This window comes from Syngnathus acus, chromosome 16 (assembly GCF_901709675.1).
Source record: "Syngnathus acus chromosome 16, fSynAcu1.2, whole genome shotgun sequence".
NCBI lineage: Eukaryota > Metazoa > Chordata > Actinopteri > Syngnathiformes > Syngnathidae > Syngnathus > Syngnathus acus.
The window spans coordinates 7,406,202-7,433,840 of record NC_051101.1 but is presented as its reverse complement, the minus strand read 5'-3'; the positions used below and the strand labels follow the sequence as shown (position 1 = coordinate 7,433,840).

At 38.1% G+C, this 27,639-nt stretch overlaps 1 protein-coding gene across 2 annotated transcripts in view; it reads left to right on the top strand.

Annotated features, from left to right (window-relative positions):
• grik2 (glutamate receptor, ionotropic, kainate 2) overlaps positions 1-27,639 on the top strand; it is a 91,521-nt gene that overhangs the window by 60,829 nt on the left and 3,053 nt on the right. Inside the window, exons 11-17 of one of the 2 annotated variants that reach the window (XM_037273475.1) lie at positions 1,738-1,944; positions 3,863-4,086; positions 7,659-7,777; positions 11,092-11,309; positions 14,592-14,817; positions 18,273-18,523; positions 18,711-18,738. In XM_037273475.1, the coding sequence (XP_037129370.1) occupies positions 1,738-1,944; positions 3,863-4,086; positions 7,659-7,777; positions 11,092-11,309; positions 14,592-14,817; positions 18,273-18,523; positions 18,711-18,738 (1,273 nt within the window). The remainder of the gene's footprint in view (positions 1-1,737; positions 1,945-3,862; positions 4,087-7,658; positions 7,778-11,091; positions 11,310-14,591; positions 14,818-18,272; positions 18,524-18,710; positions 18,739-27,639) is intronic. The other variant, XM_037273476.1, reaches the window with a different exon arrangement.

Sequence of the window (27,639 nt, the reverse complement as noted above, 5' to 3'; positions counted from 1 at the left end):
AGTAAGTCAACCTCATCCTTTTCCTCCAAAACCATTTTATCCACAAACATTTTATTTAACTGCTAAGACACATCTTACTAACAGTATCTATGAAGTATTTTGAATCTTCATTTATTCCCAGAAGTAGGGCATTGTGACATCTATGCCAAAACAGTGAAATAAAAGTTTATATTAACAGTCAAAATAAAACCAAATACCTTCATTGTTGATTGATTACGCAATAATACCGTATGTAAAAGTAAACAATATTCCCCATGCAGATAGATTTACTATGTACTGTAAAAAAACAATTCTGTGTTAATTTTGATTATTTAGCATGTATTTGTGTACAACAAAAATGATGACAGCAAAATATTTCTTTCCATCAAGGAAGCACATCTCTATTCAGAATATGTCCACTATTTAACCAAGCTATGCCCTGTGCCATTTAATAGTCCCGCAGCAGTCATCTGGTCATGAAAGCAAAAAGTATGCAACACTCAAGTCTGACAGTGTGCATGATATGCAAATGAAATCTAGCAGAATATAATGTGTAGTTATTGGGAAATCAAAACATAAAAGACCCTGAGCCATGACAGAGCTCATGCAAAGACGTCATTATTTGATTGCTTTTCCACTTGAAAAATCACCCAATGCCTTCACTTAAGCTGTCTTTAACTCTGAGAGCAGTTGCTGGGGATGCTGCTATCCAATTCAGAAGATGATACACAGCGCTCTCAAATTGCCAGTTGACTGTCTCAATACAATAAAGGAAATCGGTTTGGTAGTCAAGTTTCAAGTTCAGTGGAAATTGAATGATTTTTTATGGGTTGGGTTTCCATCTATTAATTTGACAGCCATATTGTGGTACTGTTTTGTACTCATCTTGCATGGTGCCAAGAAGCATTCAATTATATTATTTTATATATTAATATTTAGGTTGTAAATGTTGGTATTAGAGCCGTTATTATTTCACCATAATAAGATGAGGGCTAATACACATTCTTCAGTCTTCTGTCTGTAAAACATTCTCAGTTTTTGAAATACAATATCGAGCTTTATTTATTTATTTATTTATTTATTTATGTATCCATCCCTGCGTATGAGCTGCAGGTGACAAGGAGTGGGTATTCGTGTATAAATAGTTTTTAAGCAGCTTTTTGTTATTTGCTAGGCAAGTGTAAAAATAGCAAACGCAAGTCAGTTGTGTGTTGTCATTTTTATCACAGGCCTTCTTCCCTTGTGAGCATGCTGTGAAGTGATTGGATTGCCACTATTAACAACTTTGTGGAAGTAATTGCCATATCAGGATCGAGTCATGGGGAGGTGTTTGATGGGTTGTGAACACCGAGGAAATCAGGGAGGGCTGACAATAATTGGGTTTGTTACATTTGATTGATGCGTACTTTCATGCAGCTTCTCCTCATGTTCACAGGGATTATGTACTATAAAACATGATGTAATTACTGTTAAGATCTTGGCCCGTCAACATTTTATGTACTTTAGAAATCACTACTGTAATGTGGTGAAACCTTATGTAATCGAGATTACACAGTGTGTAATAAAGACCATTCAGCCTCCATTTACACAAAAACTGTCTTGAGGGAGGTATCGTCAGATTGAGCCACTTCAATACACACAATATACAGTAGTGGCATCTAGATTACAAGTTGTAATTCAATTTACTTGTGTATCAAATCAGTTTTTCCAATTTAAATGAATTAAAATGATCCTATCCTTTCTCCCATTATTTCACAGGAGGAGCCATATGTGATGTTCAAGAAGTCTGATAAGCCTCTTTATGGGAATGACCGCTTTGAGGGCTACTGCATTGACCTGCTAAGAGAGCTCGCCAACATCTTGGGCTTCACCTATGAAATCCGCTTAGTGGAAGATGGAAAATATGGTGCCCAGGAAGAAAACACAGGCCTGTGGAATGGCATGGTTAAGGAATTAATGGACCATGTATGTCTTATTTATTTTCAGTAGCCACCAACCTACAGTATGTTATACAATTTAAAAGAAAGATTGTTGGTTATAGAATGTTATTGAAAAAGTATTGTTGTGTAGGTTTTCACTTTAGTGTGGAGCATATAAATCTGTTCCCGATCAAGTCAGACCATGAAGCAGGGGTCCCTTGTGCTCAGTCACTGTCATGCACCACTGAGCAAGGCCACAAAGAACATGAGCCTAATTTTTGTGAAGTGTGGAGTTAGATTTATTAATATATTAAGATAGCCGGCCACTCAATTTAAAACCACAGACAGTTTATTTGAATTGTACAGTACGATGAATTATTGAAATTATTGTCCTCAAGAGAGATTACTTGTTTTCACTTTTAGTGGTACAAGTTTCACCTCTTTAATCTCTTCTTTCAAACCAAAGTAGACATACTGTATTTTAATGATAAAAACAGAGCACTTTTCACTCATGCCAGACATCTGACAGACTGTGAATGTGTTTCCTCTCGCACCAAAGTGTAATTGTTGATATATAACTTTAAAACAAACTACTCTTCATTCAATGGGAATGCTAATATTTTAGTTGATCTGCTCTGAGAATCAGCACAATTCTGAATTGTCAGAAGAGACTGGGGAAATAAAGGTAACTGGTACCTACTGTATATATTTGAGAGGAAAGTGCTGCAAAAAGAGAGCATAGATCATGCCATGGGTTGTTTCCCCTGTAGGCCCTATTAAAACATACACAATCTGCTCGCAGTGACCGGTAATTGCTCCCAACAACATCCCAGTTAGGATAAATTGCATCGATAGAAAAATAGCGGCCACTGCACAGTCAATATCTGACCCATTAGAAGTAATACCCAATAGGTGTCAAGTACTTCTTAACTCGGACTTCTGCCCTTGATCAATATAGCTACCCTTGTGTGTGTGTGTGTGTCACAGTAGCTGTAGTATCGAAGCTTTATGATCCAAAAAAGCAAAACAAAATAAGTGGTGAATTCAGGCATGAAAATTAAAAAGTGCTTCCCCAAAATGCTAGTGCAAAAACTCAGGAGACAAACTTCAGGGTAGCATGAGCACATGACACAGAGGGCAACCCAAAATTTTGAAAAGGAGGACTATATACTCAGGTACTAATAGTAGGTGGACATAAAAAGGAGCTGATTGCTTGACAAAACAAGGAGCAAACAAGAGGGACTGACAAAGGTGAACCGAATGACACATTAGGCAACACTAAACAAAGAATAACATCAGCCTGAATCACCAAAAGGAACAAAGCAAACAGCCCCAAATGGAACTCAGGGCACGTCTCTTTGCCAACTCATCCACTTATATAAAAAGAATTTCTACTTGAGAGGCCCCCTTACTACATCTGAGAAGTAAAAAAAAAAAAAAAAAGTTTTGTTCTTTGTTTTCTAATAATAGCAACATCAAAGGTGTCTGAAAACACTAATGACAAGACAGTGCAGTGTCAAAATATTTATAAAATTGCTATTTTATAGTAAAATTACTACAGTACAGGAAGTTACTTTAATAATATTGCATTAACATCTAATAATTGCTATTGTAAAGTAATGATCTTGACTGAATGTATTTGGTGTTTTACTATTGAGTACTGCCGATAATCTACCGGTAAATAGTTATTTTACTCTTATGCTATAGAGTCTATTTATTTTACCAAACCATCCTCACCATTTTGATGATTTCAAGTGAATTGAGGTGAAATGAAAATGTATTCTGCAGCTTTAATGGCTGGTGAAATGGGGGCTTTAAATTTCCAGCATGCAGAGTGCTTTAAAAAAAAAAAAAGAGAACGTGGACAATGTAAAGATCCTGTTTTCTTAATTTGATTGCTTCTAAACATTTCCCGTGCCCTTAACATATGGCCTATCCTTCTTCCTTTTTATGTTTATTGACAGAGAGCTGATCTGGCAGTGGCGCCTCTTGCCATCACATACGTGCGTGAGAAAGTTATTGACTTCTCCAAGCCCTTCATGACATTGGGTATAAGTATACTCTACCGCAAGCCAAATGGGACCAACCCAGGGGTCTTCTCCTTCCTCAACCCCCTCTCGCCTGATATCTGGATGTATATTCTGCTGGCTTACTTGGGTGTCAGTTGTGTGCTGTTTGTCATAGCCAGGTAACATGTCACTACCAGCGATCACACATAAATCTTGCTTCAATGCTACCACTCAACCTTACATTTATGACTAACAGGCTACTCTCAGTAATTACAGAGGCAATTTCCTGAGCATGCTGAATTGGTGGAGCATCCACGAATTGACAAACTGATGGTCATGCATAAAAACTCAGATGCTACATCATCGTCACGTTGTGTGTTTAACTCAACTTAACGATCACAATAAAATCGGAAAATAAATTCTCTTTCAAAAATGTTGAATATTGGCACTAAGTGAGGTTGCAAGGTGGCTCGTTTCTGCACACAATGGTGGCAGGAAGAAGACAAACTCATGCAACCAGAAAAACAGAGAAGCAAAAAACTTACACTGAGATGGTACAAATATATTAGGGTTGTGTGTATGTGTCAGAGTGACAGGAAAGTATTGAATGTTTGTGGGATGTTGCACTTCTCCCAACCTTTCCCTCATATTTCCCAGTCTCTCGGAGCATTTACTGTCTTTTTTTCTTTCTTTGCATCAAACATGTAAAAACAAAAGGAGCCAGAAAATGTGCTTCGTGACCCCAAAAATAATGGAGCAATGACATTGGAGACAGGTACTAATCAGCATTAGTCTTGTAGCTCATAAGACTTGATTTCGGCAATGGAAACCCAGGGAGTATCATTGTAACAAGGCGAGCAACAAGGTGTCTTTCAATTCAAATTTGTGTTTTCAATTTACATTCATTGATGTGGCCCAATGTTATCTTAACCAGAATATGCCATTGGTCGATTAACTACATCCACAATGATTTACATCACTGACCACAATGTCAATCAAGCAACTTAGATAAATTAGAATAAAACAGTGGTAAAGATGTATTATTTAAAGTAAGTCTTGTTATATTGGCATTACATTTTAAATTGGATTTTGGCGGGAGTGTCGTGGTACAAAGAAACTGACATTCATCTACTGAAGTAGTGTTTCTTTTTTAGAATCTTCACATATCTACAAAATGTTAAAGTTTTTTTTGAGGGTGGGAACTGGGAGTACTTTGTGGATTAAGAACACAGTAACATAGTTCCGTATTTGCACCATTTTTGGGAGGGGGGGTTGTAGGCTGTGAGTAAAAGAAAACTGTTAACCCTAAAACTTTGAGTAGACATTGGCTCACTGCCAGTCATGTCTCTACGGTTTTAATGTTAACACTTATGTTTTCTGATGTTACTGGCATTATGATTACACAAAAAATAAGGCAGCAACTGTCATCTAAGTTGGCACAGAATATGCAACTATTTTATATTGTACCACAATAAGTAAGCATTTTGGTAAGTGCATATACTCCTCTCTCCATAAGCCTTTTTACTCATACACGAATGCATGATGGGCAGTTGCATGCAGATGACAGTCTTAGAACATTTATTGAATGAAAGTCAGATACCCTATGATCAAAGAAATGGGATGAGAAAAATAAAGAATTAAAAGTACGAATGAAACAAGAACACGAGGAATGTTGTCCTAGTCAGCGAGCTTAAACCAAGGGTGCATCGGTTGTGTACTTGTGAAGACTTGAGTAGGAAAATATCTTAAGATACATTTCGTACTGCACAGTGGGAAAGTTAACCAGGCGACAGCATTTGCTATTTACAAAGAGACTCGTGTTCCTAAGAAGCACGTTTTCATGTGGGTTCCCAGGAAGACCATGCTTGATGACTTCACAGTAGTACTGTACTGAAGGATCAAGTCCTAGCGCTCCCATGATCACAATAAAGACAAGTACTGTAGAAATGGAAGGATTTCATATTTGGTGGACACGATCAACACCCAACAATTTGATTTATTTTCTACACTGTACTAGTGACCACCTTCTAGTCAGTAGCAGCAACAAAATGTGTTGATCAAAGTTAATCAATGTGTCAAATTATTGAGAGGAATGGCAAAACTAAATTTCAATCCTACCACTAATGTGCGTTTCAAATATGTTACAATATGAAATATATAAATAAAATCAATACAATGCAATACATTGCAAAATTGTGGTCACACTCACATTGAGACACCTTGTCTTGTGACAAAGCAACAGGATTTTTTTTTTTATTAACAATGATGATTCATCTACCTTGACATTTCTGTGAGATGACCCTGCCCCCATGAAAAGATAAAAGATGGACATTCCTCACTCATTTCTTTCCATCCTTGCTTATCTGACCTTGCACAAAATATCTTTCACTGCGCAGCAGATGACCTAAGATAATGCAAGGACAGTTTAATTGAAATGACAACAGAGTAGATAAACAGTGTCACAACGAAAGAAGGGTCTAGCTTTGTTGCCTCCTATGAATGACATTGGTTTGAACACTTTTGGGTGGATAAAACCTACAATAGCAACAGCAAAACAGTCCATTCTTAGTCCAGCCTATGCAAGGTGCAGATGACAACTTTACTCATCCATTGTCATGCCATGAGGTAATTGTCTGTTTGCAACATGATGAGGAGAAAGCATGCTGACATTTGCGTGAGGAATTGGGTCACATAACAAGTGGGCGCAGTTCAGATCATGTCGGTTTGGCTCTGCAGATTGACAAGGAAGCAAATCTTCTGCAAATTGAGCAGATTTAACTAAAACTAAGGAACGTAGAAATCATCTGGACATTCAGAGAACATTGAACTCCATTTGAGTCATCAATGAGTGAGTGTTGCGGGGTGAAAAGAAAGCTCAGCAAACACCATTTGCACACCATGATGGGTTATCGTTCGGGTGATATAGTTTCATGGATGCAACCCTGCATGTTCTTGTTTTATGGATTCAATTGCAGAATGTTTCATTTGAATTAAAATGCAAAGTAAAAGGCCCGGAGTGAGACAAGTATACGCCATGCATAGAAATGTGATTTATCTAATCCACGTCTGTTAAGCTGCTAGAGTCTAGCTTAGACTTTCACTCCCCAGAACAAATCAGACTTGGTTAGTATATTTAATTGTAAACCAATCAACCTTTGCTAATGTAGTGTCACTTTTATTCAGCATGAATTAATGAGAAATTTATCTGCTTGCGGACCGTGTCAAGTGGTGAAACCACAAAGGCCATAGTTGGAATAATGTGAATGAACAGTTAGAGCTGCAGGTTATTAATATTCTTCCAGTATGACGAGACGTTTATTTTCTGAACCCAATCATTAAATTAGTTAGAGACTTGTTAGAGTTAGACTTGGCTCTGACATGAGCCTGCCCATATGAAGAGTATCAATTCAAACCTGCTACCAATTTTACATTGTATTAGAATGGAGACGTGCAGTTTTTAGAAAGATTTACCAATTGAGTTATTTGCGCACACTGTTCTCAAATCTCAAAGCAATTTGTATAAAATGCATTTGATTTATTGAACATAACAGTAGCCTTGCAATCAGAGATTTGTCAAGTCTTTAAGTGAAGTTATGACATCAAAATATTTATGCAGGAATTCATCACTGAAAGTGACTAATTGTTTTGTCTTTTCTCGTCTTCCGTAGGTATGATGACCTTAAAACCTTTTTCAAATTTGTCTTCATGCAACTACATTAAATCTGTGTGTGTTCTTTGTCGATATTCACAGGTTTAGTCCCTACGAGTGGTATAACCCTCACCCTTGCAACCCTGACTCGGATGTAGTGGAAAACAATTTCACCCTGCTAAATAGTTTCTGGTTCGGAGTTGGAGCTCTCATGCAGCAAGGTAGACGCCTTTGCCTGCCCCTTTTTCCTAGCACAGTTCCCACTTTTTGCTGGGGGTCACTTGTCTCAGGCCCATGACCATGCATGGGGGCCTCTGTGCATGTAGTTAGACAGTTCACTGGTAATGGGTCGGAACATGCTATGGGTTTTTTTCATAATGTAAATGATTATTCTGCATGTTCTGTGTCTCCCTGCCCTTAATTTATTTAGACAATCTGAACAGGTAAGTACACCCATAATGAGTAAGGTTAACTGAGGTGACTCACCCTGCCTGTTTGATACTCTACCAGTTTGTACCATATCTTCTCACCTAGTTGACAACTTTAAAATGTCTAAGGTGCCACTGTTAATACTTAAATATTGAATGTTATGACCATAAAACACGGAAGATGCATGTAAGAAAATGACTTCATGAGGCAGCATGGTAATGCAGTGTTTAGCATGTTGGCCTCACAGTCAGGAGATACAGGTTCCTCTTCACTTGAATCAACCAGCTAAGCTCAGCTCAATAAGCTACAGCTCACCCGTGACCCTCATGAGGATGAGTTGCAGAGAAAAACAAAATTGATGGATTTTTAAATGAGGATTTTTTTTCTATGCTAAAGACACAGATATGAGTATGGGCTACATGGCCTGCAATGCATGATCTTTATGCTTGCCTTTTGTTCTGTCATAAGAATGAAGCACACACTGATTTAGTAGCTCTGAAATGTTGGTTTCTATTTCAAGTGATATTAAGTTATGTACAGATATGTATTCTTTTCCTTTGAATGAAGTTGCACATTCGTTTATCTATAGATCATGCAACAAGAAAAAGTTATGACAAAATCTCTAACTATAGTATATGCAGTAGTTGCAGAAACAGTATCTTACGTTAAATGGTGAATTACAGTGCATGATTCACATATTGAACTTGGACCACAGTGATCAGGTGTGGATTATCTAAAATACAAAATTATGATTATTTGAAGTAACTACTTTCATTAAAATAACCAATGTGTGTGTGTGTAACGTGCGAGTGTTTTAAATGATTTCCCTAAAATGTTGACTTTATGGTATACCATACAAATTGACTAGGAAAAAAATCTGTCCTTTTAGGTGGCACCATTAAAACATGGCATCAATGAGACAACGCCTCCTATAGAGGCACTTAGCAAAGTCAAATTAGCCATTAGATGCATAGCACACCATGGATATCAAGAGTGTACAAACCCCTGTTAAAATTGTAAAATGTGATCAATCTAAATCTTTTTTTTTTTGTTCTTTATGAATGGAAGTTTCAACCTTCACAACTCATTTGAAAATAAATCATATCACGACCCTGGGAAAGCACAAATTAATAACTGAGATAATTAGTTTTAATCACCATCTTGTAACTTGGGATGTAACCATGTTCACAATTACCCAGTCACATTCAAACTCATGTTAAATGGGAGTCAGCACACACCTGCTACCATGTAAAGTGCCTCTGATACACCGAGAATAAAGTTCAGATGTTCTAGTACTCTTTTCCTTGTTGAATATAGTTTCTCGGATATGAAACCCAAATGCCGTCAGTGTACAAAAACCCCCAAAGGAATTGGTACATATATTTAAACAGGGGTGTGTAGACTTTATATATCCACTATATACTGTTTTTGTGTAGCCAATATGATTCAGCTGGTTGAGAAGATGTGGCATCTGGCCCGAAGGCTGCTCGATTAGATTCAAGGACCAGACAACGTCTGTTTAGCACGAGGCTGGATAACAATGTAGAGAGGCTCCCCTGCCCGGTGGCTTGCACCACCCCCAGAAAATTGTGGGAAGTGCTGTTTGGTCATGACGTTACCTTGGGTACATGACAGTCAGCCCCAACCAGGCTCAACAAATCTCATGGATCATCTTTTTTTTCTGTGCCAGTTACTGCAGAATGGTAAGACTGCTCTGTATAATAAAATGTTGAATTTTAAAGGAACCAACATCCTTTAGCTGGACATCACAAATATATTGAATTGTGAAATGTTTTTTTACCCTGATTTAATACACATTGGCCTGATTTATAACGATCCCAAATAGCAGGCAAAAAACTAAGGTTCCAAATAGCAGGTGCTAAATGTGCATATTCAATCGCAATAATAAATGACGTGCTATAAGCAACAGGTGTAAATGTGTGTGGAGCCTGCGGTATTTAAAAGAGGGATTCACACTCTAGGTAGGTCTGATGCTTTTTTTTTTCCCTTGCAAAAGAAACTGCTCAGCACGTTTGGACAGAAAATTGGTGGACCCGGTTGTTAAATTGCCAGTTTTTACAAAGCAAACATTTAGTAAATCAGGCCAAAAGTGTGTATTTACCATTATTCCATGCATCATTTGGAAATGCATGCTGGACCTTCAAATATTCCCCCTAATATTAATCATCTTGTGCTCCCGTATTTGAAATGTTGTTCCCTTGTTCTCTAGTTACATTAGTTAAAATAATTCCCGCAGCAATCAGTTTACTGATGAGATTATGATTATTACAAATACAGGCTGACCCAAAATGATTGCAACCCATTCTGTAAATATCTTGGAGAGTTGCGCTACTCAGGTCTTACCACCTGGACTTAAAATAACATTAATTATCAAATAAAATTAATGTGTTATAAATAAAACAATTCAATCATCAGTTGTGGAAATGGCAGCCACATACGTGTGGTTTGCAATCATTTTGGTTCACCGCCACATAGTATACAACATCCTGTTCATGTTGATTTTTTTGATATACCAACATAGCTATAGTTAACTAAACTTAACATTTTAATCCGATTGAATAAAAGGTTATTTTCCCACTATAGCAGTGGGTTAGCACTGCATTTTCCTCCCTGAATGCAGATTGAGTTTCTCACAGAGGGAGTGGCGCACACAGTTCTTAATCCCCTCTTTATGGCTCTTTATCAGGCATGAATGACTGTCTGAAATCCCAGCTTTCAATTTCTTAGGTTGCTTGGGTAAAACAGATTACATAGTACTCGGGCTCTTTTTCTCTTTTCAAATGAGCAACTTTACTCCCACGCATACGGTAGACTTGTATGTTTAACAAGAAAATGCAAGGATTTTGCCTAAAAGATGGAAAACATGGTTTTGGTGGCCAATCAATTAAAATAGCAAACTACGATCCATACTGTAAGATGTAGTATAAGATGTGTCGTGTGCATAACTAAGTGTATCTTTGTTGGAATATGAGCCTAGTGGCAGGTGCATAGGCCCAGCCTGGGCTCCGCTATCCAGGATGCTGGCCCTCTCTCTCATCTACAGCTCATCTCGGTCTCATGACCTTCCTTTGCTCCTCTCACTCAGGATCTGAGCTCATGCCGAAAGCCCTCTCCACCAGAATTGTCGGAGGCATCTGGTGGTTTTTTACTCTCATCATCATTTCCTCCTACACGGCAAACCTTGCAGCCTTCCTCACTGTGGAGAGGATGGAGTCGCCTATTGACTCCGCTGATGACCTGGCCAAGCAGACCAAGATAGAGTATGGAGTGGTAGAGGATGGCGCGACGATGACTTTCTTCAAGGTCAGTGATATCCATAATATACAGTATATTTACTTATATTCTCCAGGAATAAAAGTTTCTAAACAGTCTATTTTACATCACTTATTAAAATTCAAGGATGTAAAGATGTTTTCAAAGTTTAACAAAATGATATACATAAATGTGTACATGTGTTACTTTGACATGTGCCTGAATTGGCAACAATTATTATTATTATTATTATTAATATATTTTGATAGCATTTCAATTAGGCACATAAAAATATCTTGAAACTGATGAAGATAATTATAGAAATTAAATAGAATAAATCAATGATAATCAGTACAGTAACGAAACAATTTCAAATAAACATTGAATTATTTTTTCATGTTAGATGTAGAAATCAGGTGAATATTAATGAAGCCTGCCAAATGCAGAGGATAACACCTCTTAATGTACTGTACTTATCACGTTGTTAAAAACACACAGTTAGAATGATGGTTAGCGTAGTGGCTGTATTCCTAAATAATATACACAGAGATCACAAGTCACATCTCGGAATAACATTTACAAAATACTTGCTGTTTAGGTAATTACTGACTCGTGCTGGAAAAATAGTATAATGGTGGCTAATTATGTAAATGTCTGCCTGGGAAGCATAGAAGCGTTTCACTCGTCTCCCGAGTAGAACTCCCTGTGGACCTCTTCCACAACAACACTGAATAATTTAATAGCAAACACCCACTGCTATAGACACTTGGTTGTTAGCTAATAAAATCATATCTTGTTAAAGGGTGGGTTGGATTTTTACCTCGTGGCTATAATTGGGAGATGCCGGTTACTCTGTTAAACAGAAACCCTCTTCTTGGCCATGTCTCCAAATTTTTAGTCTATGAATGCAGATCGTTTTGCATGAGTAACAAAATGATATAGATATATTCATTCATTCATTTTCTAAACGGTAGGCGTGGTACACCCTTAACTGGTCGCCAAGCCAATTGTAGGGCACATGTAGACGAACAACTATTCACACTCACAATCACGGACAATTTGGAGTGGTCAACCGGCCTGTTTTTGGAATGTGGGAGGAAACTGGAGTACCCAGAGGAAACCCACGCCGGCACGGGGAAAACGTGCAAACCCCACACAGTACACACTTGGAATAATTCAAGAGTCGAAATTGAAACACAATGAAAAATAAATGGTTAGGATTTAATTAACATGTACATTTAAAAAAGCCTGCAAGAAGAAATGATCCATTGCAGTAAACATTTATAACATCTCACTTTGTGTCACGTTAATGTAGTTGTATGTTCCTTACCATTAATATTCCTAGCTATTATCATTTAAATTTTATTTCACATTAGGTAAAACATCCACCTCAGTGGGTACAAGAATAAATCCATTTACAAAATTGGTTCTAAATCTTATCTGCAGCTCTGACAGTCAACTCTTATGCTGTTTGAGTATTCAAGGCTCAAATGTGACTGCATATACGACGCCTTTCTATTATAGCCATTTACCGACTTCCCTGTACCGTGTCTGTACAACAGGGCCATGAGAGAGGTCTGTATAAAAGAATAAAAAAAGATGTTATTTTTGCAGCCAAAAACCACGCACGATCTCCCTCCACTCTCTGGATTCTTTTGATTAAGGTCCTTTGAAAAATATGCAAAACATTTTGACAAGCAGCAAACAGAATCTTGAGGACAAGGACAAGTGTGTGCCGTTGCACACAAATCAAAGCTACACACATCTATATATGCTGAATGCCCTAAACCACAATCACTCTCATTCACTTCCCAAGGATGTATGCTTATAAACAGAACAAATGATGCTTCCACTATATATGCTCTTAAAATCACCTTGGAATAATTCAATTACCGAGACAGAATCTCACACAGTGGATAAAAATAATATAACGATCCAACTAGCTGTCTTGACTCAATAACATTTGGATTCTGCCAAACCTTTGTGAAATCTGATCTGAGTTATAGCAAATAATCAAATGCTTACCTCACTCAGGCGAACTTCCTAAACCCCACTGAGCAGCCATGTCAAACCATGTTTAAAAAAAGGTAGCGGGTGTCTCATTGTTAACAAATCATTTACCCTTCTCAAACTCTTTTCACTAAGATTGCTGAGAAAGTGTTCTTAAACCAATAAAAATTGAAACGAGTATAAAACCTAAACCAAATACTGCAGGTGGCAATGTCTCATGTAGTGGTCAATTTGGCATCCTGAAGTCTCCTAAAGCTTATTTTACTGTCACACAAACCATTATGAAGGGAGATGAACACTTAGAAACAGTGTACATACCGTGCAACCTGAATATGTGTTTAATGCACTCCGCAAAAAAATGAACTTCATCAGTTCTAATCACAAACAGCTCTTATTTAAGTACGAAATGATTTACGTTTTAACACTGTTGAACCGGTTGGAAAACTTGGATAGGACTAATGGTCCTGCATGGAGATTTAATTATGACCAAGTTTTGAATCTGATCAATTGATAATTAATATTTCAAATTCAATTCAATTTGTCTAAGAATTACTAGTATACTATAGAATTACAATGTATTTTTGGAGCTAGGTTATCTTAATCTTTATCTTTCCTTTTCCAATATTGCAAATCTGTTGTGGTGTTTGGGTATACATATGTGGCGATGCACCTTTTCTGTCTGCCTCTTTTGCAATACAGGAATTATCTGTCTGTCCATGTATTCATAGCCACAGCTTTCTTCTTATCAGCAGTCAGAAGCTTGCATGCTCAATCTCCTCAGTCAAGGGTGACTCCAAAAGATTCTGATAGGCATTCCACAAATCACCCAGTTGATCTAAAATATCGACCAGCCACAAAAAGTCATTACACACCATAATGGCGGGTGGGACCTTGAAGATGTGACTTAATTAGGTTTCAAATGGCTTCAAACCTGCTGCTCAAGAAAGTGATGTTCCCTTGTACGTATTCATTCTGTGTGATAGCACGTATACAATTTGAAGCTCACTGCTTATGTTCAAGACGGTGCCACTAAAGGCAAATGATGGGAGCAGAACAAAATTCATGAAATACAATGACCAGTTAAAAACCGTTATCATAATTCCTAGCCAGAATCTACATATTGTATGACACTGAACATGGGCTCTCTTTATAGCGCTTTTACAATATCAATGTCAGTTCTGTGTTTTTATTTATTTATTTATTTATTAATTAAATTTATTTATTACAAATTATTGACTAATCTGAAGTGCTGAATATATATAATTTCTATCTTAATAAATATTTCGGGCTATATTTTCACAGTGTAATTGTGTCTTCTCACAGAAAACCAAGATCTCCACTTATGACAAAATGTGGGAATTCATGAGCAGTCGACGGCATACTGTGATGGTGAAGAATGTTGACGAAGGCATTCACAGAGTTCTCACCTCAGATTATGCTTTCCTCATGGAGTCGACAAGCATTGAATTTGCCACACAACGTAACTGCAACCTCACCCAGATTGGCGGCCTTATTGACTCACAAGCCTATGGGGTTGGCACTCCAATGGGTATGTACGCTGCTTTGCTGACTAAATTTGATATAATTCGAAGAAATGATATAAATTATATGTGTTGCACAGAATACAGTTTGACAAAAGACAAAGAATACTATTGACCGATGCTTCCTTTGCATGGTTTACAATTGTGCACACTGTACAGTCCTTTCTTGGTGAACTTAATTTCTTGTCTGTGGCTTTCAAAAATAAAATATGGTTGAAATAAAAAAGGCCACATGGCAATGAGCCTCCTCTGGGGGAGGGTAAACGCTTATCAAAGGTAGAGGAGGTTTTTGAGCTGTGCTTTGTCTGGTTCCTCAGGTAGGCCCTTACTGCCTTGGGTGACCCTGCCCGGATCATAATGCCCTAGAAATACATATCTCCTCGGATAAAACCACTAAGATCAAGTGAAAGGCCAAAGGCCCTTCTAAATCACAACTCAAATCTCTTCAACATGTCACTTGTGAGTTATTGGTAGCCTGCGACGCCATTTCCAGCAGGACCTCGCCTGCTTCACCAAAGAGTAAAAAAACACAATAACCCATAAAATTGATGTGTCACTTGTGTGTCATTGAAAGAAAGCTTATGCGAGTGAGAGGAATGTCAGCAAAGTGAACGAATGTTGCTGCGAACAGTTTCTGTACAGCCAGCATGTGTGATGTGGAAAGGAGGGTGCGAGCATCAATACTCCCTGGTGTCTCGTTTACATGGAGAAAGAACAAGGTATTTAAATTGCTAATCCTACCCTTTTAGTAGCCTTTACCATCTGCAGACTGTATTCCTATATAGACTGGCCATTTAGCACATATCTCATTGACAGCGTCGGTGTCAAGCTGCATTAGTAGCTCGGCCTTAGTAGAGCTCAGCTGCCAGTTCCCTTGACAACTTCCTCAGTTGTCTAATGGATTTTACCTCCCAGCTGCGTGATCCTGACTTTCTACAAGTGTGTTTGGAAAAATGTGGGGTTTAATGCACATAATAAATACGGAAGTAAAGAGGTCAGTAAAAAAAAATCAAAGCAAAATCTCAAATACGGCAAATTGAAATGTTGGTATTTTAAGAAATATGAAGTTGATGTACATAATTTGCTTTTGCGGGCCACATAAAATAATGTGGCGAGCCTTGAGTTTGACACTGGTGGTCCAAATTGTTTTGTACTGTCAGGGGGAACTGAACTCATGTAAATTTTGAGGCTCTATCATTAATACAAGAATATAACAGCAAATACAAAGAAGCTACGATCATTTGGATTTGTTGGTGAATCATAAGGAATAGGGTTGTGACTCATTGTCACTTGTCCCAACGTGAGTTATATCAGTCAATTAGAAGGTTTGTGCTGTGCATCACAGATTGTGACTGTATGACACATGTTCTAGATTTCCATGATATCGCAGCTGAGGACTTTATTTGTTTGGATAATAGTGAAGATGGCACTGAATAACAACATCATGCAATTCATATTTGCCATCACTATTGTGATATACGTTTTTAAGCATGCTTTCTGTTCATGCTAATAGAGCCAGATAGCAAAGGTCTTTGGGGTGAGATGAAGGACAGATATAAGATGAATAAACGCAGCCTCGTACCACAAAGACAATTAGAATTGCAGCTAATAATTGTTGCTGCTATGCACTAGTGGTCAATACAATAACTAAATTGACTCTGTACACTTCATAAGTGCTGTTTATGCAAATCATCTTTGTACCCCGTGTTCCAGGGGGAGCTCATATGAAAAATCACTTCTTCAAAACAGCAACAACTTGTTGCAAGCAGCCACAAGTTGTCCTGCCACAACTCTAACCCTTTCCAGAGGATCTCTTCGGAGCCCCGTGCTGGTTGAATGTTTGGCCCCGTGTTGAGATCTGAGTGGGTGATCCCCCACACATTTAAGCACTCAATCAACATGATGAAATAGGACAAGTGTCTGACTTTCCTCGGTCTTTGAGACGTCTGTCTCTTCCAATGAAGGCTCTGGTGTTTGGTGTCCGGGTCATACTCATAAATCCACCAGTGATAACTCGCCCTAGCAAATCGGATCTCATTGGTCTCATCATCACTCATTCTGCTCTTTCTGCTTGACAACCTGAAACGGGATTTTTATTTAAAGGCAGACGGAACAAAGTTCAATGGCTGCGGAGGGCAATTTAATTGGAGGGGTTTGAAATACATCTTGTAACACCAGCCTTTGTGGCACACCTTATGTCCAGTTTGCTGCACTGCATTACAAGAATCTGTCTGGCAGGATTTTCTTTATTTTTTTTATCACGAGGCTTCTCCAGCATTGTTTAATTGGACATTTCAGTGGGTAATTGGTTCTTATCATATGACAGAGAAAGACTGGTGGACTCCTATACCTGCAGTAGGTTTAGATAGTATAGAAAGGGCAGGAGATGCAGGAAACAGGCACGTTGAAAAACAGAAGCGTGGTTTATCTACTCTCAAAGACGGCACACAGACAGAAGGAAGAATTTCAAGGCACATTTTTGCCTCATTAACAAAGAAAGAGCTCATGTTGAAACCAGTTTGGTACAACAGCTATAACATGTACATGAGCTATAATTGTATTATTTTGGTGTGGTCAGTGGTTAGATTTTTTTATCATCTGTGTGTCGTGATGATGATGACGTGTTATATAAAAAGATATCTTATCTTCTCCTAATGTGACCAGAATCTTTACATGAAAGTACAATAATGTATTGAAGAAAGACATGAATGTCGACCAGGTATTCAATACCTCCATTGTCAGATCAATTTAGCGATTGGGTTCTCGGGCACTAATACTTAATTCAAACCTTAAATTAGATCCTGAAAGATCAATGATGGCAAGCTCCTCATTTCCAATCATACAAGAAGGTCGTATGAGACAAACTAAACAACAATACGGCAAAGTTCATTTTTCTGCAGTTGCTTTGTCCCCCGTCTCCTGCCATAGGGTTCTGGCAGTTGTTTTGTAGATTGCGAAAGTTGGTTGCACACAACCCCTTTTGCAGTAGTGGTGATATTTAGGTCAGAAACTGTTCCGCTGAGGGTGGCACACATCATTTTATGAAAAGAATTATTACCGATGAGGGATTCCAGGACTCTTACAAGACAGGGTAATTCAGAGTAAGGTGTTGGGGTTGATTTATTTCAGTTTTTTTGTACAGTGGGTCTCGGTGGATAGATGGATGGACGGAGAGGTAAATTAAACCTTATCTAACGGGAATAATATAAATGCGTGGGTTTAGAAAGTATAACATTGCTTTCATAGGACCACTTTTTTTTCACATGGGAGATTTCGTTATGGTACAATAAAACCAAGGTTGATGTAAATAGAACCCGTTTTGGTGACACCCGTCTAGCAAGTTTGCATCTACCTCACCCTTGGGTTTGAAATAAGAGCGGAGATTGCTATGCTAATTTGCGTACGATGCGGTCACAGTCTTACAGTCTGGTTCACAGTCTGACCTAGTCATCTGGTTTTTCAGGGTCTCCATACAGAGACAAGATCACTATTGCCATCTTGCAGCTTCAAGAGGAAGGCAAGCTGCACATGATGAAGGAGAAGTGGTGGCGCGGAAACGGCTGCCCCGAAGAAGAAAGCAAGGAGGCCAGTGCCCTTGGAGTACAGAACATTGGCGGAATCTTCATTGTCTTAGCTGCTGGACTTGTCCTCTCCGTGTTTGTGGCAGTGGGAGAGTTTCTCTACAAGTCCAAACAAAGCGCTGAACTTGAAAAGGTAAGACAATCACTTTTCTTCCCAAATGTGCCTTGAATGAGTTTTTATGGCTGAAATATAATATATATGAATGAAATTAATGCTAATTAAACTAAAGTTCAAAATTCATAGCACATGACCATCTGTTATTGCTCACATGATCATAGCAGGAAGATAAGGGTTGGTTTCTTTGCATTTATTCACTTAGGCCCAATGGCGACAACGAGATAAGAAACGTGAGGAATTCTGCTGTCACCATGGATCCAAGCTAGACTTTAACCACCATCACAAATGACCTCAACATACACTCAAGACATGTTTACAAAATATAAAACTGCCACAAAGTGATTGTCACACTTTAGATAATATAGCACACATATGGAACCCCCAATTCCAGAGTTAGGACAATATGTAAATGAAAATAGAATACAATGATTTCAAAATTCTTTTCAACCTATTTTAAATCCTGTACCTAGTTCATATATGTACCTATTTCCTATTTAATCCCTGCAACATGTTCTAAGGAGCTGGGCAAGGTGCACTGTGTGACATCATGATATATTTGAACAACATTCAATAAGCATTTGCCAAGTGAGCAAATCAATGTATTCTGTTGTAATTTACATTTTGCACAACCTCCCGACCTCATTGGAATTCGGGTTTATAGAAATATTTAACATATAGAATGAAACCTATTGGTGCTGGCAGTACACACTCAGTCAACAGGCTAAAACCAAAAACATGCACTCAGCTTTTCTTACTGGATGAACCACATTTAAAGTCATAAACATCCTCTTCCACCATTCTTCTATCCACTCATCTTCCAACTGCAACATTGCATACACTCATATACTACTCTGCTCCTTAATTAATAAAAACATTTTTAGACAGCCTGTTCTCAGGAAGATTTTGCTGAATGTTGGATGAAAAGTAGTAATGGTAGTTCATGTAAATAATGGGTGGGCAACATCTGCCCATTTGATCCATCCCACCATGTAATTTTGAAAGGGATTAAAAATAAGGGGGAAAAGTATGACCAAAAAGTATTTTTCTGTGATAAAAAAAAAAAGACTGATAAACATTTCTGAGCCAGACTTACGACAAGAAAAACTGTTAGCATAACAGACATGAAAATGAGCTCATGTTTCACCAGCTATTGCTGAGCTTCATTGAATAAGATCACCAATAAGCTCTTAAGAAGTTTCTCTGCATCTGTACAGTTGTTTCATTGTCACGGATGAAGATCGATGGATCACATAGTCGTATCATTCTCTTTTGCTCGATTTGATCAAAAACATCCTCATCAAATCCAAATATTATAATTTTAGGATGTCCCTCCAATATAGGTGCTTCATAAGGTGGCCTCTAGACTCTGTGTCACAGTTGTAGCAGTGGGTTGTCAGTTTTTTGTTGTGCACTACACAAAAAAAATAACATTTTTGAAAACAAAAACTACACTATCTCTAAAATAAACAATTTGATCGATTGTCATTTGTTTTAATATTAACTGGGCATTGCTTTTCATCTCTAAATGTTAATTGTAATAACTAGTCAATATATCATTCCAGTGTATTAAAGTCATGTTTTCCTGATTTTTGCGGTGCTTAACAAAGCCACACAGCTCCCTGAGCATTCAACTGTTTTGCCTTATTTGCAAGCTGGCTATCTTTCAAGTATTCAAATCTCCCCTGGCCTACAAAAACAGAGTGAGACCACATTCAACTCATCCTTGGTTCTATAGTCTCTTGTCTGGAGGCGAGGCTCTAAACTGAACAGCTGGTACGGTTATAAATACCTGTAAATGAATACTGAAGTGGTGATCTCTTATCATATTGTCAATATTCATATTCATGATCATAATAATAATACCCACAACCCAGAGGACAAGCAGTTAAGAAAATATTGGATGCATGGGATCATAATGAGTGATTTCCTATTCTGTAAATGTATGAATGTGAATATGAGGTGTCTCAATATATTCACTTTTATTGACTGAAGACCACTCCAAGGTGTACCAGGATAAGCTCCAGCTCACTTTGACCTTCTACATAAGTGGTATAGAAAATTGATGTCATTAGAACAATACTCTGTCCATCCATTTACTATACTTCGTAAATTGTTCAGGGTCGTGGGGTGCTGAAAAAACTTAGTTAAAACTAAAGTTAAATCAAAATACATTGCTACCGTATTACCAAAACAACCAGATTATTTTGTCTTCCTCCTTGTATTTGGCCCTTTAAATAAACAAATCCGGTCAAAATGGCACCAAAGAGGTTAAAAATATTTGAAAGAACACTAAGGACATCTCCCAATACACTCGCACCTACACTCACCAAAATATGGAACACATTTTAATACAAAGCACAGAATAATTAGTTAAAAATAGCAGCAACAACAGATTTTAAAATGTGTTGCAGTCGCATCATGCAAAAGCCTCCAAAGTAGATCATAGCAACTTGTACAAAGTTTTCCATGAGGCTGGAGGGCTGTCCTCTAGCTTGTCAACAAACCGATACATTCCCCAAGATTTTTGAAATCAGGCTTCAGGTAGAGATCAGGAAAGTCTTCTCTGGAATTAGTTAAAGCACCTTCCATAGAAGGTGGAGGTTCATCTCTACTGCAGACCCTTTTCCTCTCCAGGGTTTCAGACTCCTGGACAACTAGCCAAACAGATTGTTCTGCAACCATCAGTGAATGCTGGACCCTCTGCATTCACTAGTTTCTTTAAAAGTATAGCTTTTGAGCTGCACAACAATCCATCCCCCAGCCTCGGTGTGTAGGTGTGCAGCTGGCCACGTCGCTCTACACTAAGTTTGGAGGTCCTCTTAGGTACCTTTCAACAGTGGATCCTAAAAGTAGCTGTTGTGCTGACCAGGTGGACAAGGCTCAGGTCAGAGCCACATCTTCTCTGGGTAAGAACAAGACGGACTGTGAAACACAATCCAAATCATTAAAATGATTTTGCTTGGTATAGTATGTGCTAAAAGACCTAATAATGGATCTGATAAAAAAAAAGATAAAAATAAAACCAACAATAATAGTGGATTTTATTTATAATGCACTTTACATTTGAAGGCAAATCTCAAAGTGCTAGAGTGCTATAATGGGTCCAAACAAGTCACTGCTACGCCACAAGAAGCCATAAGGTTATTTCAGGCAAGGCAAGGCAAGGCAGCCTTATTTATATGACATATTTCACATAGAAGGCAACTCAATTTGTCTCACACAAGCAAAAGACCTAAATTCCTATAATAACGTACAGTGACAAAATGAAAACATGATAAAAAAAAAAAGAAAAAACGTTTCGTGTTAACAAAGCAAAATCCGTTGTGCAATGGTGCTTTCAGTAAAAGTGCGTGCAATCGATCTATGGCTCCAACTGTGTTTGGAAGCCCCATGTTTCATTTTGCCTTGTTAGTGATGTCGGTGTAGCCGTTCTATCTGTAGTTTTCACTACCAGAAGATTTTGTGTGTATGCATGGTTAGAGCTGTGCATAACTTTAAGCACGTCCTCGCCTGATTTATATTGAGAATTTTCATATTTTGAGTGATAATGTTCGTGCGCATGCTTTACGGACACTTCTGTGCATATCCATGCTTGATAAACGAGGCCCCTGTTGGGGATATTGAAAAATGCCCCATCATGGAAAAACATGGTGGTTTCATCCACAGTCTCCACTTTCTTCTGCCCCTTTCCTCTCTTTGTATTTTCCACCAACACAGAAAGCTAGAGCTGATAGTCAGGCAAAGTCCACACAAAATGAGAATCAAAGTGCTAACCAGCAAGATGCTTATCTGTGAAAATAAACCATCCCACAAATAAATAAATACATTTGTGCTTGAGGATACTAATATTCTTCTTTTGTTTTCTTCTAAAACATGTGGTTATTTTTATTTATTTATTCGCAAGGAATTGTAGGTATCGACTTGCAAAATGTACGGTTGAGTATCTCTTTGTTGCTTTCCACATGCTTGATAGCACACTGTGCAATTTGCATTTTATAATTACTTCTTTTCTGTGACATTAGAAGCAAAAATAGCATCTCCTCATTCAGTGCTGGGGATGAACCTTGCACGGTCTTATAGACTGATGGCAAATGGTAAGTGGAGTGTATACGTAGAGCGATTTATCTACACAATACGGTGGACAAAGCATTTTACAAAGCTTCACATTCAGCCATTCATGTGCTCATCCATTCATACATGCATCTATAAACCAATGGTGTGGACCATGATTATTAAATGGTTTTGTTTTTTAAGGTATAGATACATTCATGCTAGAGCTGGGCACGTAATCAAAATGTAATTGAGATGTCGATCTTGGCTTTTCTTGATAATGGAAGAACCAATTAACGTGCAAAATGGCATGGTACATTTGCAACTTCCCAACATTGTGAAAGTAATCTGAATGCACCATGTTGCTTGTGTAGCAAGCATTAAGCATAAGTGATTTCTTGTAGAAACACACAACAAAAATACTAAAACATATTGGATATTTATACACAAGATGTGATTTGTTTTTAAAACCTTGCTGACACTAATGCAAACTGAAAGTAAATTCCCATTGACATACTAACGATAACAACTTTGGGAGTGATATTCCTACATGCAGAGACCCCTCATTTTTCGCGGGAGATGCGTTTCAGAACCCCCTGAGAAAAAAGAAAAACTACAAAGTAGAAACGGTATATCCATTATTCCGAAATTTAAACACCACTGTGTTGAAATTTCCAACACGTAGTGTTTCTTATCGGCTGCTTGAGTGCATGGATGTATTGTCAGTTAACTAGAAGTATAAGCAAGAATGTGCGTACAACAAAAAAGCATAACCCCAGCCCCTATTCTTAAATCTATCATAGTGAGACTCATTAACCACTAATTTACATGCATCATTGACCTTAAATGAATTGTTATCTCCATGCTGTCTGTCAGATTTCCATGATTACCATGATTATCCCCTTCCTCCCTCTCCTCATCCATTTCCTGCTCCACTCCTGTCCTGCCCTCTACTGTCTCCCTCCTTTAGCTCCTCCTCTGCTTACTACTCCCGCTCCTCCTCCTCCCCCTCTTCCTCGCCTTGCTGCTTTTTCCAATCGTCTTGCCTACAGCTGAGGCTGATGCAGACTAACCTGGCTGCTGAGACCACTGGACGGCTGTGTGTGAGGAAACCATCTTATCTCCCTACCATGCACGCAACATGCATGCACACACAGAGCATGTATATGGATGCACACATGTAAAATTATGCTTGTGAGTGTGTCTTGAAAGAACAAGTAGAATGCCCTGAACAAAATTGGTGATGACACACAACTCACATGACATGTGTCATGACAGGCAATCTGGTAACAAGTTTTCCTATTGTAGTTCAAGGAATCCTGCTGCTGCACTAATTTTTACCCACTTCTACTACTAGTTCTACTTTTTTCCCTTTTCTGGTAAAGTCAAATATTGTAAACCTTTCAAAAGGTACAAAATACAATTTGATTTTCTGTCAGCAATTCCTCTCAAGTTAACTATAAATCACACATTCTTCACTGAAAACAATCAATTTGTGTGTACATTGTCGAAGCTAGATATCTGTAGCCAGTGAGAGCCAGTCCCTTCACTCATTAGAAACTTACTAGTGGCGCTTTGTATAAAAAAACATTACTGCTAAACCCCCTCAAGACTCGCATTTGAATGTGCAAGGCCATTTGAAAAAGATGGAATATGATGACATTTACATGAGGAAAGTGACTCTCAGTTTGTTGGTTTTTGCCAGAGGCTGCTGTTCATGTTACATGTTTTCGACTGTTAGCATTTCAGTGCTGTTTGTCGCTTGCATGAATTTGTGAATCTCTAAAATCTGCAGCATTAATTTGATATTTTGTGTTTCCAATTCCCACATGCCAACAAATGCCACATAACCTAAAGAAGCATTAATAGCTGTATCTTCATCAATCACGAATTGCCTTTGTAGTTAATGATTGTGCCATGATTTGGCTCAGAGGATGTTGGTCCATACAACCAGTATGCCTCACAATAAATGAAGGTCCATTGTAGAGAAAACAAAAACAAAAATTCTGATTAATGATATTTCTGCATCTTAAGTTCACGTAACACGCTAAGACTGGTAACCCATCAGTAAATATATAGATATAATTGATTACCTTTTATTCATTTGCGTGATGCCTGCATGCAAACTTCTTGCACCTTTTTTCCTTTTCAATTCCCACTAACTGCCTCACATTACAACATTGCCATTCTCCATAGTGCAAACGGGTCCTTCCTCAGAGCAGTGGCACAGCTGCTGATTGTTGAGCATCATAAAAACTCTGTAATCCAATGACCCTAAACTGCCGCTATCAATCCAACATACCACCAGCAGGCAGATTTGATGGCAATGTGTCCCTCGAGCCTGAGCAGAGTGGGCCCAGTGCACTACAAAGCCTGGAGCCAGCATAGCTTTTACCGGTAAACCACTGCAGTGCCATTTAATTTTACAGATGGTGGGGTGGGAGTAAATGAATAGCTACCAAAGCCTGTCTGCAGTGTGGTTCGGGTTATCAGAAGTGTTTATTACCACACATGATGCATTTGTGTATGTCTATATGTACATGTACATGTACATGTACATGTACATGTACATGTACATGTGATGTGTGTGTGTGTGTGTGTGTGTATATATGTGTGTGTGTGTGTATATATGTGTGTGTGCGTGCGTGCGTGCATTTATATACTATAGTATATATATTATATATGTGTGTGTATATATATATATATATATATATATATATATATATACACATATATATACGTACATATACATTCATTATTAAGAATTATTAAGACCACTAGAAGACTCATAATACGGTGCTTACACAACTTTTTGTGCATTTTTCTTTATTCTATAGCATTTGATTTTTTTTTTTCGAACATGGTAGGATTTATCCATCCGTCCCTCATTTTTATACTGCTTGTCCTCATTATGGAGTCTATAGCGGCTAGCTTCAGGCAAGAAGTAGGGAACACCCTGCATTGCCACCAGTCAATCTAGGACACGTTGCGATAATCACACCTCGGGACAATTGATACAGAATGATATGAATTTTATATAATTAAATGTATTCATATTTATGTGACCTACCATGCATGTTTTAGGAACATGGGCGGAAGCCAGAGTACTTGGAGAAAAGCCCACCACATAGAGCTGCTCTAATGGAGACGTAAAGACAGATCTCTCGGCTGCTATGCAGATGCTTGAGCCACTAATCCTGTTCTACAGCGCTGCCATTGTAGGATTTAAAATATTATACTGTCGCCCTTATACATCATTGTAATGACTTCCCATGCATTTTCCCCCTCAGGAACCTTTGTCAGTAAGAAGATTCCTACAGACATATTGGAGAATCAGGCCAATGGATCTAATTACTGAGCTCATTAACCCCGAATGTTTGACTATTATAATGGGGTGCTTTTACCAAAATACATTTCAATTGAGGCACACACAGCATACAGAGAAAGATACAAATCTCAATGATCTTGACTCGGGCAGAGGCATTATGCTCATGCAAGATCCCTAGTCTACTGTCCAGAGCAAACTTTCTTTCTTGTGTATATCAAATCAGCTGATTTATTCCTCAAAATATCACTTAAGTTTGAATCAATATGGCAGGAGAAGTGTTATATCTGAAGAACTGACTATATTTTGGAATAATTTAGAAATAATACAATCCAGACAAAATAAATTTGAATATATTGTGCTTCTGTAGTGCACTGGCATCACAGTTACTTAAAATATAAATATCATGTGTTCGTTTATTAGAATTTTTGACAGTTACCAAACAGTTCCTAAATACAGCCTCAAGTGTAAAAACAAATTATTGAAACTAAAAGCCCATGTGTGTATGTGACGCTTGGATACCTGCAGGATCTGTTAGCTAAAACTGTGCGTTGAACAGAAATCTATACAAATCTGCTTATTGTGAAGCAATGACTGGGTAATTTAGTCATATCCCCTATACACACCTACTGGCCTTTTCACTTATTCAGGCAGCACTTCATCAAGTTATCAATTTACATTTGTCAATTAGAGTATAAGTTGTGGCTGATGGCATCACCAAACAAAAATTCCTCCCTACACCCACAGGAACAATTTAAATCAAACAGTCAGTCCAGTTAATATTGATTAAAGAGGTTTGCTACCGCTAATCTGCACAAAAACTGCAGGTCTGCTTTGGATTGGCATGACAGTGCGTCTGCAGCGACTTCAAAAGTGATTCTCTTGCCTTGACACTTCGGCTCGCCAAGCTTCCGAACCTTTGGCTGAGAAACGTGTTCTGGAGGTGTTTATTATGTAAAATAACCTCCATGTTGAAATAGTAGGGACTGAAGTGTAGACTGGCTCGCTTACAGACACATTTTCAGAAATAGGCAGATAATAAAGGATTTACTCAGTGGTTTAATTTCACACTTGATGGTTGGGCAGGGACTCCAGACATCTATTTGTATGCGAGTAATAAAAATTCAAATTTCCATAATATATCCCCTCTAAGTAGTCACGGTGTGAACACAGAGTGAACTGCCCTTGCCTCGACCTATTGCTTGGCTATGAGCTCCACCAATGCACCTTGTGTGAAAACTGGTGATGAAGGTTTTCACGTCCTCAGGCTGCGCCTAATTTTTTTTCTAAATGATGCCCCCCCCCAAAAAAAATACATCCCACATTGTCATTATGGGATGTTGTCTTTCAAATTTTAAGATGGAAAGAAATGAAATTAAGTTTTTATAGGATGAAGTTGTAACAAAACAAAATGTGGAAAAAGTGAAACACTGAAAAGTTTCCAGATAAACTGTGTTAATCGACTTTGCCCGTCTTCACGAGACAGTCATCTATGAAAATAAAAGTGTTTCAATGCAGTGATTTTCTGTTGTGTCAGGGGGCACTGCCCTGTTATGCACTCGTTTGCTATTAATTGACTGTCCCTACAGTCACTGACTACATAAAATATATTTTCAGTTTTGAAATGATAAAACAAGAATACTTAAAACAAGACATAAATCAAGATTCAGTTCATCTGTAATTTTGCTGTCCAAATCAAATCCAATCACATTTGGGAGAAACATGGGGGAACAACAAACAACACTTTCAAGTCAAT